The sequence below is a fragment of the Phyllostomus hastatus genome, unplaced genomic scaffold (genome assembly GCF_019186645.2).
Source record: "Phyllostomus hastatus isolate PE091 unplaced genomic scaffold, TTU_PhHast_1.1 phas_scaffold_755, whole genome shotgun sequence".
NCBI classification, from domain to species: domain Eukaryota; kingdom Metazoa; phylum Chordata; class Mammalia; order Chiroptera; family Phyllostomidae; genus Phyllostomus; species Phyllostomus hastatus.
Window position 1 is genome coordinate 11634478 of NW_025334039.1, and position 26097 is coordinate 11660574.

The 26097-nt window shown below is 50.0% G+C and overlaps 1 protein-coding gene across 1 annotated transcript; it reads left to right on the plus strand.

The window, feature by feature from the left end:
* Positions 1–14843: 14843 nt before the first annotated feature.
* On the plus strand, positions 14844–17695 carry KCNA5 (potassium voltage-gated channel subfamily A member 5). Its single transcript, XM_045826516.1, has one exon. The coding sequence runs from the start codon at positions 15100–15102 to the stop codon at positions 16909–16911; it is 1812 nt and encodes a 603-aa protein (XP_045682472.1). The 5' UTR covers positions 14844–15099; the 3' UTR covers positions 16912–17695.
* Positions 17696–26097: the final 8402 nt, after the last annotated feature.

The following is a 26097-nucleotide window of genomic DNA, read 5'->3' on the forward strand; positions in this document are numbered from 1 at the left end:
GCATACCCCTGGTTTATTTCCTCCATTCCTCAGTGTAGACAGGATGCACATCCTCTGCACAATCTCAACATTGGCTCCCTGCCCTGAGAAGTCAGAGATCCTGTGACAGGAGGGCCATGGGGAGGCCACTTGGAGCCCTGTTCCCATCAGAGTGACAAGGAACAGAGCGGTATGCTCTTGGCAGTAATCATGCACGTTAGTGCAACCATCGAGGGGAGGAGATACAAACTCGGCAACCTGTCATACCCCAGTGCAGAGCGCACTTCTGTTTGACCAGGGAGAGAGAAGGATGGGTCTTGGAGGATGACAGTGGACTCCACACTGCATGTTAATCTTGGGTGATCCGAGTTACAGTGGCTATTCCTGAAATGGTCTCTATCGGAGCAACTTCATGCAGCCTTTGGCACTGGCCATGAAACTACTGGTCTAACCACTGCATTCTGATCCATTTGGGTTTGCAGAGTGCAGTAGCAGTTTGCTTTTACCTGGCAGGGACAGGAATAGCTTCGTAAATCTGCCCCAGAGATGCCAACTCCAGCCGCTGGGTGCACGAGATGTCACCTGAGCACGCTGTGTTGATACAGGGCAGGAAATACCAGCTACATGAATGCCTTGGAAAGACACATATTCCAAAGGATGAACTCTGAACCTCATGGAAGTAAAAGCATTTGACTGCTTAGCAACATCCCCAGGGGTACAGTGTGCTAGTACACGTTGAGACAGCCCCTCCAGTGTTAGGGACAAATTGCTACATCTTGCTTTTACAACTAAAAAATGCACAGTGCCTTGTGGTAGGGACAGCATATAGCACACAGGGGTTTTGCACTTATTTATTGACTAGGTGACCAGAAAAGCTGTCAGTGCAAAAACAGTCTCTGTAGGAGGCTCAGGCTGCCACCCAAGCAGCTCTGCTCAGCCCTCAGAATGTCTAGCAGATTGGGACACTTACTGAAGTCAGAAACAAGTCTGTCCAGAAAAGTCACAATGGAAGCCCACGGGATTTGGGAGCAAGGCCACAAACCCCTTCAGGAAGATCACTATTTTCCTGTTCAGAAACAGCCCCAACTCACTACCAGTATACTGGGGACCATGGGGTACAAGGTGCTATCTCATCTACCGATTCAGGAAGTTGACCATTTCAGGCATTTGGTTTATGTGAGCAGATTTCTTCCCAGCCAGTGCTTTTAACTACACTCTTCCCACACCTTGCCCCCACCAGTCTGCCCCTTTGCCCTCGTGGAGAGTTGGCCAATTAGCTGAGAGTGAGAAAAGCCAAGGCTGGTGTATAGATGTAGAACACGGCGCACCAGCAGCCGGAAGTGTGCTCTCGTACACCCACCCCTGTCAGTGGCCACCGTGGTCAGCAGAGGGCAGGATTTCAGCAGGAATCGGGCAGGATCTCACGCAGTGCCTTTTATCCTGTGTCTTGCCTGGAAGGAAACATGACCTGAGTCAAGCTGGATAACCAGTCACTGGCTACATGTCAGAGACTTGAAAAGAGCAACATTGAAAATCGGTGTGAAGGGTTGAGGAAGGGCTTCGCAAATGAACCTTGAGAACCAGACCTAGAACCCACAGAGATTTAGAGCAAAGCAGCCAGGAGCTTACGGAGTCATCTCCTGAGCACAAGGTGTTGTCTCAGCGTTAGCTTCTGCGGGAACGCAACGTAAAACGTGTGTAAGGCCAGCATCCTCGTTCCACTGGACTTCTGCCCCGGGGGCGGGTGGGGGGGAACGCTTGATTTGTTTTCGTGGAAATGGGATGTTATTCTGAATTTGGATCTGCTGTCTTTGCCTATCATACTTTGGCTAACACTAACATGCATGGACTTAGAACGCTTTCTGCTAAGAAGTACGTAGGATAGTGCCCTGGCCCAGAAACCCACGTCACAGAAAAGAGGCAAAGAGGTAACGAGAGTCTGCGGGAATCCCTGCTCGTGTGCACAATGTGCCCATCTCCTCTCAGACATCGTCTTTCCCGTTCTTCCCCAAACACCTGCCATATGTCAGCCATACCAACTTCCCTTCTAGTCTTTTGAAAATTAAATGTATTGGGGTAACATTGGTTAATAACATTCTATAAGTTTTAGGTATACAGTTTTGTAAAGAGTTTATTTATTTATTTACTTATTTATTTATAGAGAAGGGAAAGGAGGGAGAAAGAGAGGGAGAGAAACATCAGTGTGTGGTTGCCTCTCGCACACCCCCAACTGGGACCTGGCCTGCAACCCAGGCATGTGCCCTGACCAGGAATCAAACCAGTGACCTCTTGGTTCGCAGGCCAGTGCTCAATCCACTGAGCCACACCAGCCAGGGTAGGTATACAGTTTGATGATACACCATTTATATATTGCATTGTATGTCCGCCACCCAAAGTCTCGTCTCCTTTCCTCACCATACATTTGACCCCCTTTACCCTACTTCATCCTCCCCATCCCCTTCCCCTCTGGTAACCGCCATATGTTGTCTGTGTCTATGAGTTTGTTTGATGTATTTGTTCATTTGTTGCTGTTTAATATCTATCCCACATATCAGTGAAATCATAGGGTTCGTGTCCTTTACTGTCTGACATTTCACTTAGCCCGATACTCTGAAGGTCCATCCATGTTGTCTGTCACAAATGGCAGTATTTCATCACCTTTTATGCTGAGTAGAATCCCACCGTATGCACGCACCACATCTTCTGCACCCAGTCATCAGTCGAAGGACACTTAGGTTGTTTCCATGTGTTCGCCATGGTGAATAATGCTGCAGAGAACATAAGGGTACATATATCTTTATAAATAATATTTTCAAATTTTTCAAGTAGATATCCAGAAGAGGGGTTGCCAGGTCATAGGGTAGTTCTTATTCTTAATTTTGTTTTTGAGGAACTGCCATACTCTTTTCCACAGTGGCTGTACCAGCTGACATTCCCACCAACAGTGTATTCTCACCAGCAGTGTATGGGGGCTCCTTCTCCTCCATATCCCCTCCAACACTTGTTATTCCCTGTCTGGTTGGTACTAGCCATTCCAACAGGTGTGGGGGGGTTCCAACAGGTGTGGGGGGGTGTCTCATTGTGGTTTTGATTGGCATTTCTGTAAACATCCAGGTTCATTCTTGTTTGGGAGCCTTTGCACTTGCTGTCCCTCCTGCCTGCAATAGTGACACCTTTGTGTAGCTCCCTCGTTTGGATCACTGATGCCTCACTACACCAGTGTCATCTCCTCAGCAATATCTGTGTCCCTGCCATCCAAAGTAGCTCGCTTGAAACTTCCTATTATTTTAAAATTTTATTTATATAAATTTGCTTGTTTTATTTTCTTCATACTACTGACTGTTCCTTTTTGAGAAAAGGCATGAACAAAATTATCCCAGTAAATAATCTGTGTGTTCGGTGTTTACCGAACACCTACCATCCACCTGAAGTAAAACAGTATTGATCAGATTTAATAATTTTGCTAGAGGTAAGATGATGACTCAACAGCAGCCCCAAACAGCTGATTCTGAAATTTCAGGAGGTAAAAGCCCTTGTGGGGAATAACATTAAAGCATGCAAATATTTATAAACAGGAAAGTAAAATTGCTTCACTGAGTAATTTTTGTAAGAGAAAGAAAAAAAGCACACTGATCACCATGATGTTGTACCATGTTTCCAAAAAGATCAGTGATTATTTCAAGGATTTGTAATCATTTGTGATCACCTTGCAAAGCCTTGCGTTTCATGTTCCTACTTGTGGAGGATCCTATTCACACCCTTCTCCTTAAACAGGGGGAACCCGTACACCGGCGCCAAGTGTCCGTGAGCAGGAAGTGGAGTTGCGTCCCAGGTGCACGGTAAATGAGCCACGTTTGTCAGCTCTGGCTCCAGAACGGTCGTATTCCTAAGACTTACGGAAACACTGGATTACAGAGGTGGACAAGTAGTGGTGGATTGTTCAACAAATGCATTGGGACAGGACTGCTCCTAGAAAATTGTCTCCCGACTGGTGTCTGGTATCGATCCGGCCCTCCTGGCTCAGGCCTCAGGCTGCACATTTCCCCTTCGTGAATACAACGTGAATGGTGTCCCCAGCAGCTGTGGGACACGTGAGCTCTGGGTTACCCACCAGGACACGGCAGGGAGAGAATCCAGGTGCTGGCAAGCCTCCCTCTGGACCTCTGTTGTTCGTGCTTGCCCACATCCCTCTTCCTTTCTTCTGTCATAGAATCCGGACAGCTCTTGGGGGCCATGCTTCCCCTACTTCCAACCATGTGGGTCAGTGGGTTTGCGCCTGCTCTGTAATTCTCAGACTGTCTCGTTCCACTGGCTTCTGTGATTGGGTCAGGAATGAGTAAGTGACCCAAGACAGGCCAATGAAACTCAAGCCCAGGACTGCAGTTGGACATACTGGAAAAGGAGAATTCCTCATCTGTGAGACTTGGAGGTTGGAGGGTCGATGCTGGTGTGGCTAGGAGGCACTAAGCCTCAGGGAGGCAGTCTGAAAGTGAAGTCCATGCAACATGAAGCGGAGCCAAGAGAAGGAACAGGACAAACGCCCGATTACAGTGTTGAACACTTGGCTCTAGACTGGCTTGAAGCTAGACTTCGCCTAGACTTTGTAGTTAATGGAATGAATACAGTTTGCTAACATTGTTCTTCTGGACCTGGATGGACTTAGGCTTCTTTCACTTGCCAGTGGGTCTCCTCACTCAGATAACATCCTGATGAACGTACTACCTCTCCTCTGTAGCAGCGAAGTTTGTTAATAGTATGTACCATCTCCTTTGTTAGCTGTCACCCTGGTTATGAATTTCTGACTCATACATATGGGCATATTACAGACCAGTGGTGCTTGTTAGGGCTTACTGGTATAAACTAATAAGTATTTCATCTTAGAAACTTAAACTTGTCCTGAAATGGATGCATGCAAGCCTCTGTGTGTACACTTGAGGACGGATGTAGATCTTACGAGTTCCTGTGTATGGCGGCTCTCCGTGGTGATTTCCGTCGCAGAGAGGCCAGCGGGTCTGCAGATCTGGCTGCACGTAGCCTGGACTTGGAACTTTGAGCCACAGTAAAATTGTTAAGACATTGACAATCATTTTTAGGGCACTAAATAGAGCTAAATACCCCATAATCTTTTCAAAGCAGTGGAAAGGGGATGAAAAATTATGTGCCAGAAAATGTGCATTCTCATTTGAAATTTAAATTTTAAGTTACCATGAAAAACTGTTTTTACCTTAATGAAAAGCTATCTCTTTGCAGGTAGGATTAATAAATTTGTAGTGCTGAGAGTTTCATCTAAGGCAACACAAATCACTAGAACGAGACGCTCTAATTTGCCCTAGGTGGGAGAAACAACAATTTACTCATGGAAGAAGCAGCTGGACATGTAAGAGCCATCCACACAAAATAAGCGCATCTCACAAGTATCATCTGACCCAATAAACCAATATTCAACCAGGACTAACAGAGGCACCCACGGGGGCCAGTCTGGGAGGCATCTATAGTTTGAAAACGCATACATAACATGAAAAAATAATTTTGCATTGATAAAATAAAACAAATCATCGTAGTATTTTTCATAAAGCAAACTACAAGCAACAAAACTCAGTACAGTTCTTGGTTGTTAAGACATATGAGTTAAAAAAAAGACTGAAAATCAGGGTCAGCTGCTGACAGGTATGGGTTGGGGGCACAATGGAAATGTTCTAGAATCAGACCACAATGATGGCTGCACGACATTGTGAATACACTAAAATCTACTGAGTTATACACTTTGAAATGGTTTAAATGGTGGATTTTATGCCTTGTGACTTTTGTTTCAATTTTTTAAAGAAAGGATTAAGAAGCTCAGTTCTAATGGGTTGACAGCAGCCCCACGTCCTCAGCATGAAAGAAAGTGGCAGTTCCCCGACTGTAGCTCCTCTTAAAAACAAGTCCCTCTCCTGGGCGGGCACCACAGGATCATCCCATCTTTAGGCAACGGGGCTTAACACAGACTGAGTTGAGTCTCTTTCTACAAGTGCCATTCCCTGAAGGTAAGAGCAGTGTGAATTGAGGGTAGACAAGGTCTGGAGTAAAGTCTGGGAGGGGAGGAGAGAGGAAGGGAGGGAGGAGGAGGAGGATGAAGTGCCACCTTCCTAAGCACTGTAAGACCGACCACTCTGAGGCTGGACAGCACACAGGGAGGCCTGGACGGCTGATCTGCCCAGCACGTCCTGACACTGGATTTTGACACTTCTGGCTACCAAATGTGGCCCCACCTGGGGAGGCTGGAGGGATACAGAGACCGTGAGAACAACAATTCCACACGGGGTTGTGTGGGTGGGGAAGGTGGGTGAGCACTTACCAAAGCTGGAGAGTCTAGATTCTGGAGACACCGCCCCTGGGAGCAAGAGGACTCCATCTGCAGACCTAAGTGCTCTGAAATGCCCAATGCTGCTGCGACTGGGACTGATATTACTTAGACCTCCTCTGCCTGGCATGAGTTGTATGGTGACCACAGAGTTTCCTTCCAGACTTAGCATAATTATACAATTATCCTACATTTGCTTAGCATTTATAAAATACTTTTTTTCATATATCTGGATACCTAACCTAAATTCATAAACATGTCTTTATGCAATGTGGACAGTAATCTAGCTGGAAAAGCCATGAATATAAAATATTCAGTTAATGCTTCCCTTGATTCAGGTACCAAAGCAGAGTGTTGGGGAGTCAAAGCTGCAGCTGTGCTTGAGAAAGGAAAAAATATTTCCAATATCTCCAGCCCTAACAACAAAGGAAGCTCTTGGTTCACAATTTCGAAGTTAGAAGGTTTTCGTCTTAGGTGACTGAGCAGCACAGTGAGATGTGTTGAGGAAGGAAAGGAGGGATTCGAGCTAAAGAGACTGAGAAAAATAGTCACAAGGTGTCTATAGCCCGGCAGGTGGCGGGAAAGGGAGGCGGGCAGGGACACCCTGTATATCTAGGTCACTTTCCTTTCTGTGTTTGGCCTCCAAAAAAAGCCCTGGACCCACTAATGAATTTGTTCCTGGATTATATCGAGGAATGGAAGGAGAAAAGGAGGGAGGGAGGGGAAAAGCCAGGCTCCAGATGTGAGCCCTGATTTGTGAATGGCCTCTCATTTTAATCCCTCCAAACAGGAAATCCTAACAGTCCGCCTGAGGTTCTCTCAGATCTGGGTCAATGCAAGCACAATCTCCCCCTTTCCTCTCACCCTCGGCCTCTTCTCCTGCTTCCATCTCTTAACACAGTAAATGCGTTCTCTCTCCCCACACCCCACAAATGCATTTGTTTTGTACGTGTGTTTTGCTTCATTCCCCCTTTGACGCTTCCATCAAACAGGAAAGGAAGGTCATTTCCAGGGCTTCCTTCCCAAGGTGTTGCACTGAGGGACAAGTGGGGAGGGAAGGGCAGGGGGAGGAAGAACAGCTGCTGCCCTCATTAAAATGTTTTTACTACAAGTCCGTATGGGGGATGCACCTGGAGGAGCGGGTGAGGTGAGAGAGGGCTTTACCCTTCTGCTGACTGATACTCCATTTCCAATTACTGCCTGACAACATATCCTAGCGATATCTTATTTAATAGTGATGCACTATAGAAGTACATACTTAGTAACATTCAGCAGAAAGACCCAGCCTACCAAGCACCTTGTAATCAAATTTTCCTTTAAATTTTTGTTGTTGTTGTTGTTGTTTAAAGGTATTTTGGTGTATTTTAACTACACGGCCTTCTATTTGGCTCTCCCGGGCCCAGCCTAAGAAGTCCTGCGCCCTCTCCTCAGACTCCCATCACCTTCATGTCCCCTTACAAAGATGCTGACCAAGGGATTGCGGGAGGCTGGAGAAAACGTCTCCTAATCTGGGGGTGACGGCTTCCCTCATGGAGGAGATGCTATGGCAGTTTTCTTCAATCTCTCTTTTTTGATGGAGAGATGATTGAGGGTGATGGAGGTAATTTGACGTAAGTGCTTTACCAGAGTGATAGCACAGGAACCAGGGAAACAGCTCGGGGTGAGCTTCTCTTCCTTAAGAAACCCAAGGTCTCAGCCAGGCCCTAGTGTTGGCTGGTGGAGCCCCACCAGAGCGCCTGGAGGTGCTTCAGAGACTCAGTTTTTCAGCGGAGCCTCCCTTCCCCTTGAAAGGGAGGAGCACTAGTAGCCTGAGCCGGGCCCGGGCCCAGGACGGATTGGTTAGTACTTTTACTGGTTAGCAGGATGTGCCAGTCCAGGCTACTGTTGGAACCTCTCATCACATCCGTGGTGAGGTTCCCATGTCCATAACCTGCCTGGAGGCAGAGGAGCAAAATCAATGTTTGACGGGAAAGACTAGTGGCACAATTCCAGCAGAATCTTGTTTTTGCCTCCTCTTATCTTTTAATATTTTACCCAATGGGGGAAGTTTTCCCCTTGACCTAGATGAAGTTTCACCTGATTTCATGTTTTTTGTTTGTTTGTTTGTTTATTCTTATATAATAAACAGAGCTACAGTAACTTGAGGTCTCAAAGGCTATCTCCATTTAGGAATAAAGTTGCACAGTCCAAACTATTAAATTGTTTCCAACCACAATGTGGTTTTAGTCCACAAAGTTGAGACAGTTTGAATAGTAATAGATCATGCAATAATACCTAAGCTGAATAAAGGGCCAAAACAGAGTTAATTCACCACTTACACTATAAGGCCATCCAAATGAGTCTTAAAATTTTCTGGCTAGTTCCCACTTCTATAGTCAGTTTGAGTATTTAGCTGATCTCAGAATTCAAGTTTCCCCTCCCTCTCTGCTCCACAGGATGGACATGAGCAAAAGAGAGACTGAGAAAAATAGTCACACTACCACTTCCGGCCAAGATGGAGGCATAGGTAGACACACTGTGCCTCCTAGCACAACCAAAATAAGGACAACAACAATTTAGAAACAAGTAACAACCAGAACAGACAGAAAGTTGAACTGTATGGAAGTCTGACAACCAAGGAGTTAAAATAGACACATTCATCCAAAATGGTAGGCAGGGCGGACTCGGGTGGCTGGGCAGACAGGGATCCAGCCCCAAACGGTGGCACTGGGCGAGCGAGACAGCAGCAGGTGGACCACAGGTGTGGGGTGGCAATGGGCAGATCCAGGGAGGTGGCGACTGTGAAGCGAGGCACTGAGCACCAGGCGGCCAGCTGACCAGGTGGTCCCACATTCGTGCACAGATAAGCCAGGAGAAATTGGGAAGTGCGACAGACCACACAACCCAGGGTCCCAGTGCCAGGAAATAAAGCCTCAAAACATGATTGAATACACCTGTGCAGGGTGAGACTCCCAGCCTCACAGGAGAGTTCATTGGAGAGACCCATGGGGTCCTAGAATGTACACAAACCTACCCACCTGGGAATCAGCACCAGAAGGGCCCAGTTTGCTTGGGGGAAGTGGCAGAAGGGACTGAAATCCGACAGAGAATGGAGCAAGCACCATTGTTCCCTCTTGGACCCTGCCCCCACATACAGCACCACAACCTAGCAACTGGATTGCCCCGCCCTGGTGAACACCTAAGTCTCCGCCACTCATATGTAACAGGCCTGACAACACCCCCCCCCCACAAAAAAAAAGACCCAAAGGAAGAACAGATCAAAGCTCCACAGCAAATACAACTAAGCAACCAAGAGATAGCCAATGTATCAGATGAACAGTTCAAAGCACTGGTGATCCGGATGCTCTCAGAATTGGTTGAATTTGGTCACAAATTAGATGGAAAAAGTGAAGGTTTTGCTAAGTGAAATGAAGAAAAATGCATGGGGAACCAATAGTGATGGGTAGAAAACGGGAACTCAAATCAATGGAGTGGACCAGAAGGAAGAAAGAAACAACCAAACATAAAAGAATGAAGAAACAAGGATTCAAAAAAATGAGGAGAGGCTTAGGAACCTCCAGGACATCTTTAAACATTCCCACATCCAAATTATAGGAGTATCAGAAGGGGAAGAGGAAGAGCAACAAGTGGAAAAGTTATTTGAACAAATAATAAAGGAGAACTTCCCCAATCTGGCAAAGGAAATAGACTTCCACGAAATCCAGGAACCTCAGAGAGTCCCAAAGAAGTTGAGCCCAATGAGGAACATGCCAAGGCACATCATAATTACATTAGCCAAGATTAAAATGAAGGAGAGAATCCTAGAAGCAGCAAGAGATAAGGAGACAGTAACCTACAAAGGAGTTCCCATAAGACTGTCAGCTGATTTCTCAAAAGAGACCTTACAGGCAAGAAGGGGCTGGAAAGAAGTATTCCAAGTCATGAAAGGCAAGGACCTACATCCCAGATTGCTCTATCCAGCAAAGCTTTCATTCAGAATGGAAGGGCAGATAAAGTGCTTCTCAGATAAGGTTAAGTTAAAGGAGTTCATCATCACCAAGCCCTTATTTTATGAAATGTTAAAGGGACTTATCTAAGAAAAAGAAGATAAAAACATGTATAGTAAAATGACAGCAAACTCACAATTATTAACAACCACACCTAAAACAAACAAACAAACAAACAAACAAACAAAGCAAACTAGAACAGGAACAGAACCACAGAAATGGAGATCACATGGAGATTTAGCAACAGGGGAGTGGGAGGAGGAGAGGGGGGAAAGGTACAGAGAATAAGCAGCATAGATGGTAGGTAGAAAATAGACAGGGGGAGGGCAAGAATAGTGTGGGAAATGTAGAAGCTAAAGAACTTATGACACATGGACATGAACTAAAGGTGGGGAATGTGGGTGGGAGAGGGTATGCAGGGTGGAGGGGAGTGAAGGGGGGAAATGGGACAACTGTAATAGCATAATCAATAAAATATATTTTTAAAAAATAGTCACACTGTGTTTATATCCCAGAACTAGTCAATGGGGGTGGGGAAGGGAGGTGGGCAATTGCATGCAACACATAGTACTGAAATTCACAATATGGATTTGTCGTGATGTTTGATGTTGCCAGGCAAGTCAGAGATGCACATAGTGTGGTCTTTGATTTCAAACTATGTCTGTCTCGCTCTGTTATATCTATCTATCTACCTACCTACCTACCTACCTACCTATCATCTACAGATAGATAGATAGATAGATAGATAAATGGTGTAGTAGATTTTTGTAGATGGGATCAATAGACAGATACATATATACGTATGCACATAAACACACACAGATAAAGATATTCCAGTGAGGGTGTAGAAGGAGAAGAGGCTAAAATATGTAATGGAAAACTTACAAGAAAACATATTGGCACATTTGTTTATAGAGGCAAAGCAAAGTATCTGAGGATGGAAAAGAGTGGGTATTATTATACCGTCTTGCTGGGGAGATCAAGAAACGTGACCTAGCAAGCTCTTCCTGGCCTGGCTTTCCCCCACTTCCTCAGCCCCACCTCACAGAACCCTGCCCCAGCCCTCTGTGTCAGCTACCTCAACTGTCCGTTAGTTCCTCAAACCAGCCCTGCCCCTTCCTCCCCAAGGCCTTGGGACATACTCTTCCACCTGGAATAGGTTGTTTTGCTCATCATCACCTCAGAAAACTTCCCTGGGTCTTTGATGTGGTTAGGCCCTGCCCTATTCTCACAGCACCCTATATTCTAGATGGTACCCCGTAAAGTTGTAATTAAACAACCAATGTGAAATTAGATGCTCAGTCAGTGGCTTTTGCCTTTCTGGGCATGTAACCCCACAGAGGAAATGTGGTCCCAGGACCTTGCAATGACTTGCACATAGTAGGTACACAATACATATTTTTGAATGAATTCACAAAGGTGGTGTTTAAGACTTCGTCTCCTCCTCTTCTTTTCCCTTTCCTCTCCTTTCCAGTCCAACTCTTCTTTCTTTCGATGCCTTACTTCTCCCGAATATAGTCTTGGGTCTGCACACCTCCCAGCTCCTCCTGTGGTCTGCTGGGACCAGTCTTGATTTGAGAGAAGATCTCCCTTTGTCCTCCTCTGTCTATCTCATTCTGGGGGACATAGTCTAGGTGCTGCAAACAATTCCTTCAGAGATGTTCTTTGGGGTTTGAGAGGGGTTGCTACTCAATGCGGGATCTTCGGACGGGAGCATCAGCGACACTGGAGAGTTCGTTTGAAGTGCAGTCGAAACCCACCCGGGGTCAGAGTCCACCTTTTACCGAGATGCTCAGGTGACAGGCATGGTCAGCAGTGCTTTAAAAGAGCTTATCTCCTAGGATTAGATGGATGGAGGAGAAAGCAGGTTGGGTCACATGCTGGTGTATCAGCTGTGTCCTCTTCCAAAGATGGAGTTACATGTGCAAGAGGTTTGTTGGGATGTAACCAGAGAAAGATAAAAGAACCTGCAGAACTCAGCAGGAGAAACCTTCAAGCAGGTGGTGCTGATCTGCCCCCAGTGAAAGGGAAGAGGGGAGGAGGAAGGGTTGGGTAGGGAGTGCCTCAGACTGCAGTGTGTGTCTCACGGAGACCCAGCCGACCCAGTGGGGAGATAGGAGCACAGGCTGCACGGTAGCGGAGTCTGCGCTGGGCAGGAAGGGCCCAGGCCCTGTAGCCCTGGGTGCTCAGTCACTGGCAGAGGGGTGCCCAGGAAGAGCGCAGCCTCTGCATGAAGCCAAGGCAGAGCCAGAAGGAGGCTGTCAGCTAACTGTACTCTTCGGAGCTAAAAGTAAGTTCTTTCTTTAAGGGAGACCCTAGCAGTTACACGCCCATGGCTGCCACATGTGACATCTGAAGGTAATTTTGCAAAAATCTATGGAAGCGAGCCAATGTGTGGAAAGCAGACTTAAGAAAATACCCCATTAAAGGAGGCTTTCCCAGGACTGCTCATGTACTGATTCTTCAGGGAACAGTCTCCCCAGCGGCCCCTGGAAGACAAGGTCCAGAGACCATGTTCCCTCAGGGAGCCCAGGGAGAGCCCGTATGACCCAATATGGTGTCCCTGTACTTATAAGACGCAGTGGCCACGGGTCTCAGGTCACGGTCTGCCAGCTCAGTAAGCCCCAGGCTCCCCAGGGGCAGACCTGATCCTGACTGGCCACCTCAGAGCCAGAGAAAATAAAAACCCGGAGAAGCCAGAGTGGGAATGGCAGAGGTCAGAGGTGAGGCGGACAAGCGATACTTCCACACACTGATTTTTACTTTCATGCCCCTGCCTCACTCATGCACCTCTGCAAGCACAGCCTACCGCATGCTCAAAGTCACACTCACTGAAAACATTTATACCTGCCAAGTTCACATCCACCCTCATGTGCACTGCAAACACCGCACACACATGTGCCCCTCCGACCCTGACCCTGCTGTTTCAACAGACCCTTGTGCACCTGGTTCCAAGTTTCCCAAACATCCCCTATGTGTAGATCACGGACAAGAGGCTGTAATATCCACATACATAAATCCCCAACAACATGCAGGAGCAAAAACAATCAAACAGACATTCAAACTCACAGTGACTTTACGGTAACTGAAAACCAACCAACATCTGGAACTGCCACACCTGCCTTGAAAGAGATTTCCCTTGGCTATAGGTGCGCCCTGAAACCCTGCAAGCGCCGTAGGGGGGTGGGGGGCAGATAGCCTAGTGCGCCCACCCAGAAGGACTGAGCTATTTTCTTAGCCATCGCCCTGCCTCCTGCAAGAGGGAACTGAAGCTCTTAGGCCCCGTGTTGGGGATGGGGCGAGGGAGGAGTACTTGTATCAGAAAAGAGGGTTACCCATTTCTGTAGAGGAGTCCAGTGGAGGCAGCAAGAGCCCGAACTCGGCTTGCTTACATTTGAATCCTAGCTCTGCCACTGTCTACCTGCATGACCTTGGGCAAGATGGTCAATCTCACGGTGCCCCATTTTCCTCATCTATACAGTGAGGATAATAATATGATAGTATTTACGAAACAGGCCGCTGTAGGAATACACCAGTGCTGAGAAAGGGCCTGGTGCATCAAAGAGCAAAGCGCCGGTTATTATTCTACGCCTGGGAGTTCTGCAGCCCTGGGGCTTCCACGGCCTCCCTGGTTGTCTCTTCGCAACTGTCCCTGCACAGACACCCGCCCCACCCCACGCCGCGCTCCCCCCCTCCCAGTTGCTGGCTCCCTTCAAGGCAGGAGTAGCTCTCACCGGGATCTCTTTGCCCCTCCTCCCCTTCCCTGTTAAGGTCTTTGCAGAAGGATTTGTGCAGAGGGCAGGAGGGCTGGGTGTCTGCAAGGATGTGTGAGACCAGGCAGCGGATACCCAGACTCCTGCAGCGCTGGGTCTCTGGGTCTGCCTGGCTGACCGCTGCTGTCTGCACTGGGAAGGGGCTTTCCCGGGGCCCGGCGGGGACGCTGCAAGGTTTCGGGCGGCTACCTGTTGGTGGGTTTGTAGGTTTTTGGGAAGAGGTGCTACTCCATTGGTCTGGAGATCTATCTATCCATCGATCGACCTACCTAGCTAGCTAGCTAAGGTTTCAAGGCCCGTAGCCCCGCCAAGCCCCTCCCAGTTTGATTTTTTTCTCCAAGAAGATAGAACCGTTATTTCTCCAAGGCAGGAATGTGAAAAGGACTGCCGTTTCTCCTCTCTTACTCCCACGCGGCCACAGCCTCGCCCCTTCACCCCAGGAGAGTTCATTTCCCCTTGAGTCCGCTCCGCGCTCAGCGGGCTCCCAGGTGTGCTGAAATCCAGCGCTGTTCTCATCTGGTTGCCCCGGGAGTTCCAGCGCTCTCGGTACAACCTGTTCCTCCGTCCTCCCCACTGTCTCCCATCAGCCCTCCCTCGCCTGCTCGGGGCCCCAGCTGTGCCCTCGGAGAGACACCCGCTGCCCGGGTACCGCCAGGGGAGGCAGGAGGAGGCGGAGGGGCGGGGAGGAGCACGAGGGGCGGGCGGGGCGCGGGGCGCCCAGGGTGGAGACCGAGCGGCGCGGCGCAGGCAGAGAGGGGCGGCTGGAGGCTGCTCTTCTGGAAGGAGGCTCTCGGCTGCTTGGTAACGGGCTGCCAGGACCCAGAGCAAGGCAGAGAGCAGGGCAGCGTCCTCTTGACGTCAGGACCCAGCGAGCGGATCGCGCCAGCAACCCCAGCCGGCCCCACAGAGCGCCCGGCCGACGGCGGGAGAGGAGCCGGACGGCAGGTGCTCACGGCGAGCGACTGGGGGGCGGGGCGGTGGGACCGCAGGGGCGCAGCATGCCCCGGGCCCCGGGGCCATGGAGATCTCCCTGGTGCCCCTGGAGAACGGCGGGGCCATGACTGTCAGAGGAGGTGGCGAGGCCCGGGCAGGCTGTGGCCAAGTCACAGGGGGAGAGCTCCAGTGCCCCTCGACGGCTGGGCTCGGCGATGGAGCCAACGAACCCCCGCGGAAGAGGTGCGGCGCGCAGAGGGGCGCGGGGCCGGGAGGGCGGCCCGTGCCACCGCTGCCCCAGGAGCAGCCGCAGCCGCAGCCTAGACAGCTTCCAGCGCGGGACGAGGAGGCAGAAGGCGACCCCGCCCAGGGCCTGGCGGAGGACCCGGTGCGGAGCGCGGGGGCCCTTCAGCACCACCAGCGCGTCCTCATCAACATCTCCGGGCTGCGCTTCGAGACGCAGCTGGGCACCCTGGCGCAGTTCCCCAACACCCTCCTGGGGGACCCGGCCAAGCGCCTGCGCTACTTCGACCCCTTGAGGAACGAGTACTTCTTCGACCGCAACCGACCCAGCTTCGACGGGATCCTTTACTATTACCAGTCCGGGGGGCGGCTGCGGAGGCCGGTCAACGTCTCCCTGGACGTGTTCGCCGATGAGATCCGCTTCTACCAGCTGGGGGACGAGGCCCTGGAGCGCTTCCGGGAGGACGAGGGCTTCATCAGAGAAGAGGAGAAGCCCCTGCCCCGCAACGAGTTCCAGCGCCAGGTGTGGCTTATCTTTGAGTACCCGGAGAGTTCGGGGTCCGCACGGGCCATCGCCATCGTCTCGGTCTTGGTCATCCTCATCTCCATCATCACCTTCTGCTTGGAGACCTTGCCCGAGTTCAGGGATGAGCGCGAGCTGCTGCGCCATCCCGCGGCGCCCCAAGCGCCCGCTGGGCCGGCCCGGGGCCACAACGGCAGCGGAGCCGTGGCGCCTCCCTCTGGCCCAACGGTGGCACCTCTCCCGCCGAGGACCCTGGCGGACCCCTTCTTCATCGTAGAGACCACGTGCGTCATCTGGTTCACCTTCGAGCTGCTGGTGCGCTTCTTCGCCTGCCCCAGCAAGGCAGAGTTCTCTCGGAACATCATGAATATCATCGACGTGGTGGCCATCTTCCCCTACTTTATCACCTTGGGCACGGAGCTGGCCGAACAGCCTGGGGGCGGCGGAGGGGGCGGCCAGAATGGGCAGCAGGCCATGTCCCTGGCCATCCTCCGAGTGATCCGCCTGGTCCGGGTGTTCCGCATCTTCAAGCTCTCCCGCCACTCGAAGGGGCTGCAGATCCTGGGCAAGACCTTGCAGGCTTCCATGAGGGAGCTGGGCCTGCTCATCTTCTTCCTCTTCATCGGCGTCATCCTCTTCTCCAGCGCCGTCTATTTCGCAGAAGCTGACAACCAGGAGACCCATTTCTCCAGCATCCCGGATGCCTTCTGGTGGGCCGTAGTCACCATGACTACGGTGGGCTACGGGGACATGCGGCCGATCACCGTGGGGGGCAAGATCGTGGGCTCGCTGTGTGCCATCGCCGGGGTCCTCACCATCGCCCTGCCGGTGCCCGTCATTGTCTCCAACTTCAACTACTTCTACCACCGCGAGACGGACCACGAGGAGCAGGCCGCCCTTAAGGAGGAGCAGGGCAGCCAGAGCCAAGGCACCGGGCCGGACAGCAGAGGCCAGCGGAAGGCCAGCTGGAACAAAGGGTCGTTCTGCAAGGGGTCCCTGGAAAATGCGGAGGGAGTCCCGAGGGACAGCTGCTCCCTAGAGAAGTGTAACCTCAAGGCCAAGAGCAATGTGGACTTGCGGAGGTCCCTGTACGCCCTCTGCCTGGACACCAGCCGAGAGACAGATTTGTAAGGGGTGGGGGGGGGGGAGGATCCAGGCTGACGGGTGGGGACAGCAGAAGCTGCTGAACCCGAATATCTGCGTCATACCACAGAGTATTTCAAACCCACCCTCCAGCCCCAGTCTTTCCCTCTTCCCTCCCCTCCTTCCCTCTCTCCCTGGATCCCCCCATTTTTCCTCTTCTTTCCATGACTTCAAGGGTCGCCTATTTTTAAAAAGTACCACATTCCATGACGCAGGAGCTGTTAAAATGGTGAGCGCTATGAGATGGATGTATTTGTAGCCAGTTTCCTATACCCAGCAGAGGAATAACCCAAACAAAAATGACTTTAAATAGCCCAGGTCCCAAGAGATTTTGTAACCCCCCCACCCACGTGTTCCAAACTCACTTTACATATGGTTATATTTGTGTATAGGGGAATATTTTTATGGCTGGTGAGTGGACTTTTGTACTATAGTTCAGATGAAGATATTTTGGATATATTTTCAAGACATATGTTGTATTTATGGAAGAGAGAGTTACTGTGATGTTTTCCTGTGAAACTCAGAGCCAGAGATTCTGGTTACAGTGGCTCTGGTTCCCGAGTCTGTAAGCCTCTCTCTTTTCTGGGATGTGGTATCGGTGCTTTGCATCTGGGGCAAGGAATGTTCTGGAAGAAAGGCAGCTCTGACATTTTCTGTGGCGCCTTAAACAATTCTTATAACTTTCTTCGAAAAGCATGTTAATGATGTTGGAGGAAGACCTCTGATTATTCATTCTCTTTATTTTTATCCCAGGAAATAAAATGTTACTTGGTTGAGGCAATTGTTTTTCTACAGCTGATGCATTTTTTTTTAATTAAGAAGAAGTCTGTCACTTGCTGTTTCTGGTTTTAGAGTCGGAGCAAATGCCACCTTGACTGGGGTAGAAGACTTGGAATGCTGATGATTTGATCATCACCTTTTTTTTTTTTTTCTGCTGGGTCCTCTTTGTGACTTGCAGACAGAGGAGAGAATTCTGCGGGTGACGCAGAGATTCCTGTGACATGTTGGTGGTAGACCCAGACGTCAGCACGGAGTGGGATGGAGCGAAAGGCAGGGGGTGGGAAGCCCCTCAGTGCCCCCTACCACCCCCTCACTACTGTGGTCCCCGATGCCGGCCTTCTGAACCCTGCTTTGCCTGCAGGCTGTAAGCCATCCTTGCCAGGGCTCCCAGCAGCTCTGAGAAACAGGTCTGAGTCTCAGACATGAAGCCTCTTCACCAAAGGAGGCTCTGGTGAGAAAGTCACGAGGAAAGGAACAGCACCTGTCCTACTGTCCCTGCCAGCCGTGCTGTGGCAGAGGGCAGGGCGTGCACTGCTCTTTGGTGGACAGAGGCAGCCAGAGGCCAAGGGGAGGGGTCTGCTTGTGCACATTAGAGGCTGGTTTCTGCCTTGTCTGGAGTAATTTCTGAGCTCAGAATGAATCTCTCTGCTTCCTCTCTACTGGATGGTTCCGGGAAAACATCACAGTAGGTGTAACACTAGCTGCAATTTCTCTCTGGGATTAGCTATTGGCGGGGTGGGGTGGGGGTGGGGCCGGGGGGTGGGCTCCAAATCCCTGCTGTTGCTTTTTCTGCTGAATTATCCAAAGACTGGTTGTTTTACCTCCTCACCTGGGTGGGCTGGGGGTCTACAATCACACCTCCCCCACGACAGCACCCAGGTCTCCAGGGGGCAAGGGAGGAGCTGCCAAATTGATCTCTGGGAATTGTGAATTTAAATAAGATGCCGACACAATAATAAAGCCAGTGCCTGTGACTGGCTGGAGTCATTCCCAGTCAGGAGCTCTCAGCAGCGAATCTGAGGAGGAAATGGGCTTGTGCAGGCAGGGCTCCGTTGTGTGTGGTTATATGCCGGGGCAAAGGGAGAAGAACAGAGATGCTTCATTTATTTATCATTTGCAATCTGCCTAAAAGCAGGGCACCTTGCCAAAGCTCAACTCCACACAGCCTCACCTTCAAACCCTCTATCGATGGCTTTAAAGCCAATGTGTGGAGTTTAGCACATACCTAGTGACTGGGACTGGGCCGCCCGGCTGCAGGCTCAGCCCTCCCTTAAAAGCAACAGAGAAGTCACCACCTTGGATCTGAAGGTCAGTTTCTTTGGGTTTAAGCAACAAAGAGAGCATCTTAGATGTGTCCAGTGCCTGACAACCTGCATCTTTAATGCCCAGTAAATGGGTGCAAGATTATATAAATCCTCACCCAGATGCAATGGTGGAAATGAGAGAGTCTCTCTATTTTGTGTAAAAGGAGGGGACACTGCAGAGCAGGTTTACAAAGGGGATGGGGGTCCCAGAGTTGGGTGTCCTGTCCCCTGCTGCAGCCTCTTATCTCTATGGCCAGCGATGTGTTGTCTGCCCTGGGACACTGGGACGGCCCCCACGAGGCCGTGCGAGCCTTTCGGTCTCTCTGTGTGTTCGGCGCACCTGCTGCTGCGGTTCTGACGAAGGCTGCGCTGTTTCATCCTAGACGTCATTGCTCCCCTCTCCACATACAGGAAAGAAACCTGAATGTCAAAGCTCTTTTCAGGCCACCTGAGGTAAGGGGCCCCTCCTGCCTCTCCCAACCTCCCCTCCTCTGCTCTCATTGATTTCCCACCGCCCTTACTTCCTGAGGAGATTAGATCAAGTAGCCTCAGCCAAGCTTTTTATCCAGATGTTGCTCCTTGGCCCCCACCGCAGGAAACCGCCCCCGAGTTTATAATCCACCAGCTGGTTGGCAGCCCCAGCCCGGGAGAGCAGGGCTGTGCTGGGTCCGCACGCTGGTGTAAGGGCTGCGGAGCATCCTGCCCCCTTTCTCACTGCCTATTTTTTGTCTCTATGATCACTGAACACTAAGCAGTAACAGGTTCAGAAAAAATTTTTTTTCACATGCTTTATAAGCCCCACCTCCTTGATTCACCCTGCCAGTGACAGTCCCCAGGGCAGGGGGTGGGGAAGGGGGAATGAAACAGAGTGCCAGCCCTTGATATTGCAGAGGTCACACTCAAAAAAATTACAGCGTAGGTTGTGTGTATCTGAGAGATACATTCACTATTAGTATATGCTGAAATGCCAAAAATAAAGTAAAATAAAAACACTGCAAATGCACAGCTAGTCATGACCTTAAACCTATGTGCTGGTTATTTGTAACAATATTTAAGAAAAGAGTTTGTATCTCTCAGACCAGCTGAGGCCTCCCCAGGGTTGAGGAATCTCTCCTAGAGTTGGGCTTTGAGTTATTTCAGTGTTAATGACATCAGCACATCCAGGCTTGGCGTGTAGGGAGCAAAGTACTTCTCTTGGTGCAGGGACACCTTGCTCCAAGCCCCCTGCATAAGGGGCAGGCGGTGCACAGCGGAGTGCGGCCCTCAGTGGTCTTCCGCTGCTCTGCTCTGGGGCTGGACCTCAGCAGCTCAGGCCTGCTCCGCAGTGACCTGCGTGTGCTGGGGGTGCTGGAACAAAAATTCGGAAGTGGTCCCCGCCTTCGTATGCTTCCCAGTCCCAGTGGGGGAGCAATTGGGGTAAAACAAAAGCGAATCATTTAAGACTGTAGTGGTGAGTGCCTTGTAGGGGGCTCCGAAATGAAGCACCTCCAGTTAGGAGTGGGAGGGAGAGGCAATGGAGTAGAAAGGGAAGCTTCTAGAGGCCTTGAAGGGGGGCTAGGAAGAAGGGAGGGCATTTGGGATGAGGGAAATGGGGACAGTGGGCTAGAGGAGAGCGGCTGCCCATCACGGGCATTCGGGGATGGAGTCTGGAGTTAAAGGCTGTGCCCAGTCCCTGGGACCAGAGTGGGGGTTCTGGTTTTACCAATGGCAGGGGACTCAGAGATGGTTCAGGGCAAAAGTTCTGAAAAGCGTCAGATAGTAAATATTATAGTCTTTGTAGGCCAAAAGGCAAAAATGAAGCTGTTATTCTAGGTGCTAATATAATGAAAATGCAGTCATTTAAAAATGTCAGAATGAGCCTTGAGGCATCAGTTTATGGGTCACACAGAGGCTGCCCCTGGGCATCCACTTGAGCCTGTGAGCCCTGACCTGGCTCCCGGTTTGATTCTACTCCACTGAACTGGTGTTTCTTGCAGATGCCAACCCGTGGCTTGGGGAGCAGATCTCATGCTGGCTGGCATTTCCCAGACCAGGGACAATCTTATTGGAAAAGGATAGCTTGCTTCTACCTCCTCATGAAAACTAGATTTTTCTAGGTGGCCCTGAAAGAGACTGCTTGATTTTTAGGTAGAAGGAAGAAAATGCCAAACCGGAAATTCTGTCTAGGACTCTGAGCAGTGGGTATTCCCCAAGCTGTTGGTGGAAGTGGGCCCAGAGCATGGGCCTCCTGCTCCTTCTGGCCCTCAGTCTTCTCCTGGACGTGGGATCACACGTGGAGCCTTGAGGATGCACTTCTCTGCCCCCACCCCCCCTTGCCTGGCTCTTCGCTGGTTGTGGAGATGGGCCCTGGGCTGCTGTTGGCTTGTGTGTGCACAAGGTGTGCACACGTGCAGGAGTGTGCATGATGGGGGAGATGTGGCCCAGCCTGCAGTGAATCAACTACAGACCACAGATCTTCAGACCGAGCAAGATGCTTGTTCCCTTCCCTTAACTGACATTTATTTTCAATGTCAAACTTTGTACCATGCAATGTTTCAGCTGAAAGGAACCTTATAATAGAATCTGGCCTGTCTCACTTTTACTGACGATGAGCAAAGACCCCGAGTGAGAAGGCGGTGTATCCCAGGTCCCACTCCCAGTGAGAGTCATCTAGTACTGGAACTGTCTTCCGTGACTCCCAGGCTGATGTCTCTGTGTGTTGCACTCTGCTCCTTCTGCCTGCAAGTCTCCCAGGCCTCATTAGGCTGCCTTCTACCCCGCCTCCTGAGGCCCGTCCCTGCCACATCAGTTTATCTGCAGCCAGTCTGCCTGGACAAGCTGCCTCCGGAGTCTCCACTCATGCCTGTGAAACCCTGATCTGTCTCCTCCAATCTGATTTTACTCAATTTTATTCATTCCCTCATTCATTCAACAAACATTTATTTGATAGGCAGGCATTGCATGCGGGCACTAGGAATAACTGGCAAGGGGTCTTCCCCGACTGGTTTTCTTAATCACTTAAGCAAATTGCTAGGTCATTAAAACATCTTTTTAAAAGACTATTTTTAGACAGAGGAGAAGGGGGGGAGAAAGAGAAGGAGAGAAATATCAATGTGTGGTTGCTTCTCATGTTACCCTCTACTGGGGACCTGACCCGGCCCACAACCCAGACATGTGCCCTGGCTGGGAATTGAACCGTCAACCCTTTAGTTCACAGGCTGGCACTCAATCCACTGAGCCACACCAGCCAGGACTGCTAGATCATTTTTAAATCAAGGCAAGGGTCATGGAAGAAATTAACAGTAATTGGAGGAGAGGTGTACAACTTTAGAGAGATGCGTGGTCCGAGAAGAGCATCATGTGAGTGAAGCATGAGAAGGCATGCAATAAGGCGAGGAGTGGGGGACAGGGACGTGGGGACTCTGGGGGCATCAGGAGGGAGCTTCTGTTTTCCTGCAGAAGCAGAGGGGTGGAGACCTCAGGGAGAACAAGGGGTGGAGAAAAGCCAAGACCTCCTGGAGAGCTGCAGTCTCGATTTTCAAAGCCAGCACCACTCCTGGCCACTCATCACTGAGGGGCAGGAGTGCGGCCATTCCAGGCAGCGGGACCATCGCACCAGAGGGAACACAGAAGGGAGTTTCTGCTGGAAGGCAAGTGGTGGCTCCAGTGTGGTCTTTTTCTAATTCGTGGGAGCGGGACAGAAGATGCCCCTGCACATGTGTTTGCTGTCCTCCCCAGCTGATAAAACTTTCCATTACTGCAATCATTTGCCCTTTTTCAATGGGTATCACCGGGGAAGTTGGGGCAGGTGGTCCCAATTGTGCTTAAGTGGCCTAGGCATCCAGCTGCAAGGAGGTTTTTTTCACAAAATATCCAGTTTGGACAGTGGTTTGTGCTTCTGTTCCTCTATTGTACTCTCTCTATGGTGTACATGTTGTTATATTATTGTTATTCAATATTTATTGATCTTCTTTGGCTGTAGTGAAGTCGCCTATAAATCCCACGTCATTAGGGCCCCAGGTGTGACATGGGGGGGTGGGCAGTGGGCATAGTAACCTCCTCATGGCCTTCCTGCCCTTATTTCCTTGTCTGCCTCCTGTCCACCCTGCACATGACTTCCACATTGATCTCTCCAGAGGACAATCCTGTTCATCAGAGCTTTCCAGGCCTCCTACGCAGGATAATTCCTGACTTCTAATGTCCTCCATCATATGGTACTAAATCTTCCTTCTCAGCGTTTCCTTTCTCTACAGTATCTACCCCAAAGACACCTGCACTTCTTAGCTACACTCGACAGAGTCACGGCCCTAGCTGACACCCATTGTTGTGCACCTTCCCGTTAGTCGCCCTTGCAGTTGGAATACCTGACTCCCACTTTAATCTATTGCAATCCTACTCATGCTTCACTGCACAGCTCAAATATCTTCTGCTCAGAGGCGCCATCCTCAGTCTCTCCAGTCCAAAGCCTTTTTGTCTTCACTGCGCCCACCATCGAACACATTCTGCTCCCACAGTGGCCAGTTGTTGACCTGCCCCTCCCCCACTCAAGCTCAAACAAATCCTTCCTTCAGAGCGGGAATTTGCTCGTCATCTTCCTGTCCATCTCCGTGCCTAGAACTGGGCCTGGAATGTAGCTGGTGCTCAGTAACAAGGCTTTCTGGACTTAAATGACTCCTTTTATGACTTCTTGCCTGTACTGTCGAATTATGTTCTAAGCCTTTCAGGCCACTGGACATATGCACTAGCTTCGTCACTATATTCAGATGTGATTTTTTAAAAAAGATTTTCTTTATTTTTAGAGAGGGAAGGGAGGGAGAGAGAGAGGGAGAGAGAGAAACATCAATGTTCAGTTGCTGGGGGTCATGGCCTGCAACCCAGGCATGTACCCTGACTGGGAATGGAACCTGCGACACTTTAGTTCGCAGCCCACGCTCAACCCACTAAGCTATGCCATCCAGGGCTACATATGTGATGTTTTGATGAAGTAGCTGGTATGCAGGAGGAACCGGGTTAAGCCCTTGACGAACTGTTTTATAATACAATAGAATGCCTAACTCGGGGCCTCTCCCATTGAGTGTTGGAGAACGGTGATTGACACAGCCAGTCCTTAGCATCTGGGAAGCCATGGGAGAATGATGGCCGTTTCTCCCACAGCTTCCTGGTGCCGTTGCCCTGCCTTCACTCACCACGTGTGTGGTTCTAGTGGATGGTAGCATGTGACGTGAGCAGGACTCCAAGAATTCGAAAGACAAGGCAGTCTCCAGGAGATGATTCGAGGCAGTGCATCAGAGGCCGAGGAAGAGCCATCAGGTGCAGGTGGAAGAGACGACGGTCTGAGGGACAGAGGTGGAAGACTAGAGAAATACTGCTGAGGGAGTCACACATCTCAAATCTGCCAGGGACAACCAAGGGTGTGCCTGTTGCTGATCAAGGCAGTCTTAAGAATTTACTTCTAAAACTCCATTTCCCTCATTCCCAAAAATGTCTCAGTTTGGAAGATGGAGTGAATTGTCTCCCAAAGGAGATGGAGGGGGATGCAGTGCAGGTGGTGATGGTCTCTGTGTTCATCATTCTCTGCTATTGCTTTCAGGGGGAGCCTGGGGAGCCAGGTTGGTTGACTGTAACACCAGCAGCAGCGGAGCCTGCGGGGACAAGCATAACCAGGCCGCCACGCATCTTCCGAGCTCCTGTGTGCCGGGTGCTGTGCTGGAGGCTGGGGTTTAGGCACACAGAAGACTTGGGGGGTACCTATGTGTCATTTAGCTCATGTCTTCAACCCCAGCCCAATATAATACAGTTCCCCAATCCCCAGACAAGAGATTTAGAAGTCTTTTTTAAAAATTATTTTAAAGATTTTATTTATTTATTTTTAAATTGGAAGGGAGGGAGAAGGAGAGGCAGAGAAACATCAATGAATTGGTTGCCTCTCACACATGCCCCAACCAGAGACTGAACTCACGACCCAGGAACTGAACCTGCAACTTTCTGGTTTGCAGGACGAAGCCCCAACCTCTGAGTCAGTCCTACTGGTCAGGGTTAGAAGTCTTAAGCACTGAAAAGGATATGCTTTTCCTCCAAATGTAATCCGAAATACAAACAATACTAACCAAAATGTTAATTTAAGAAACTCCCCCAAAGTTCTAATATTTTACTTGATGCTTTTACTGCCATATATCACAGGTATCAAGTTATTTCAAAAAAAATTTGACACCCTGTTGAGCTGCTGCCCTTAGCTCACGTTGCTTCTTCTTATTGGATAACCCAGCACTGACCCAATCGCCCCCCAGCCGCAGGGCCCCTCCCCACCCTCCCTGGGCCACAGCCCTGGGCCACAGCCCTGGGCCCGGTGGTGGGTACAGGCAGTTCTGTCTGGGTGGCTTCTTGGAATGGGCGAATGGGTTCCAGATGTTGACAGCTGGCAGTCCCCAAGACAGACCTGAGTCTGAGTGGAACATGGAGTTTCTCAGAGCCACACACAAACCTTTGTTCCGCAGCTTTGGAGGGGCTGCTCTGATGCTGTCCCTACTGAGGCCCAGTTTGTTGGGTCTTCTCTGGAAAATGCCCAGAGGGCAAAGCTGAGGAGTAAGTCTCTGCTTTGAATTACCGATCACTTTTTTCTGATGCTGGGCCTGGACCACACTTGTGCTTGGGGGCAACAAAAGGGATTTACAGTGTGGACCCTGAATTTCAGAGGTAGAAGGGACTAACCTGCAACAAGGGAACAATGGTGGAATTACAATGAAAAGTGTACATTAATGATGCCCTGGCTGGTGTGGCTCAGTGGATTGAGTGCTGGCCTGTGCACCCAAAGGTCCCCAGTTCGATTCCCAGTCAGGGCACATCCCCAGTTGGGGGGGGTGCAAGAGGCAATCTATTGATGTATTTCTTCATTGATCTTTCTCTCCCTCTCTTTTTCCCTCCCTTCCTCTCCCTAAAAATAAATAAACTATTTTTTTTAAAAGAGGAGTGTACATTTATGAGACATTTCATTAGACTTGTTTTTAAGCAAATAGATATATGTACAGACCTTTAAACTTACAAATAAGTAGGTGTTCTATGGGGCCATCTTGGAGAAGGCTATGCATGTAACTAGAAAATGCTGCCATTGCTT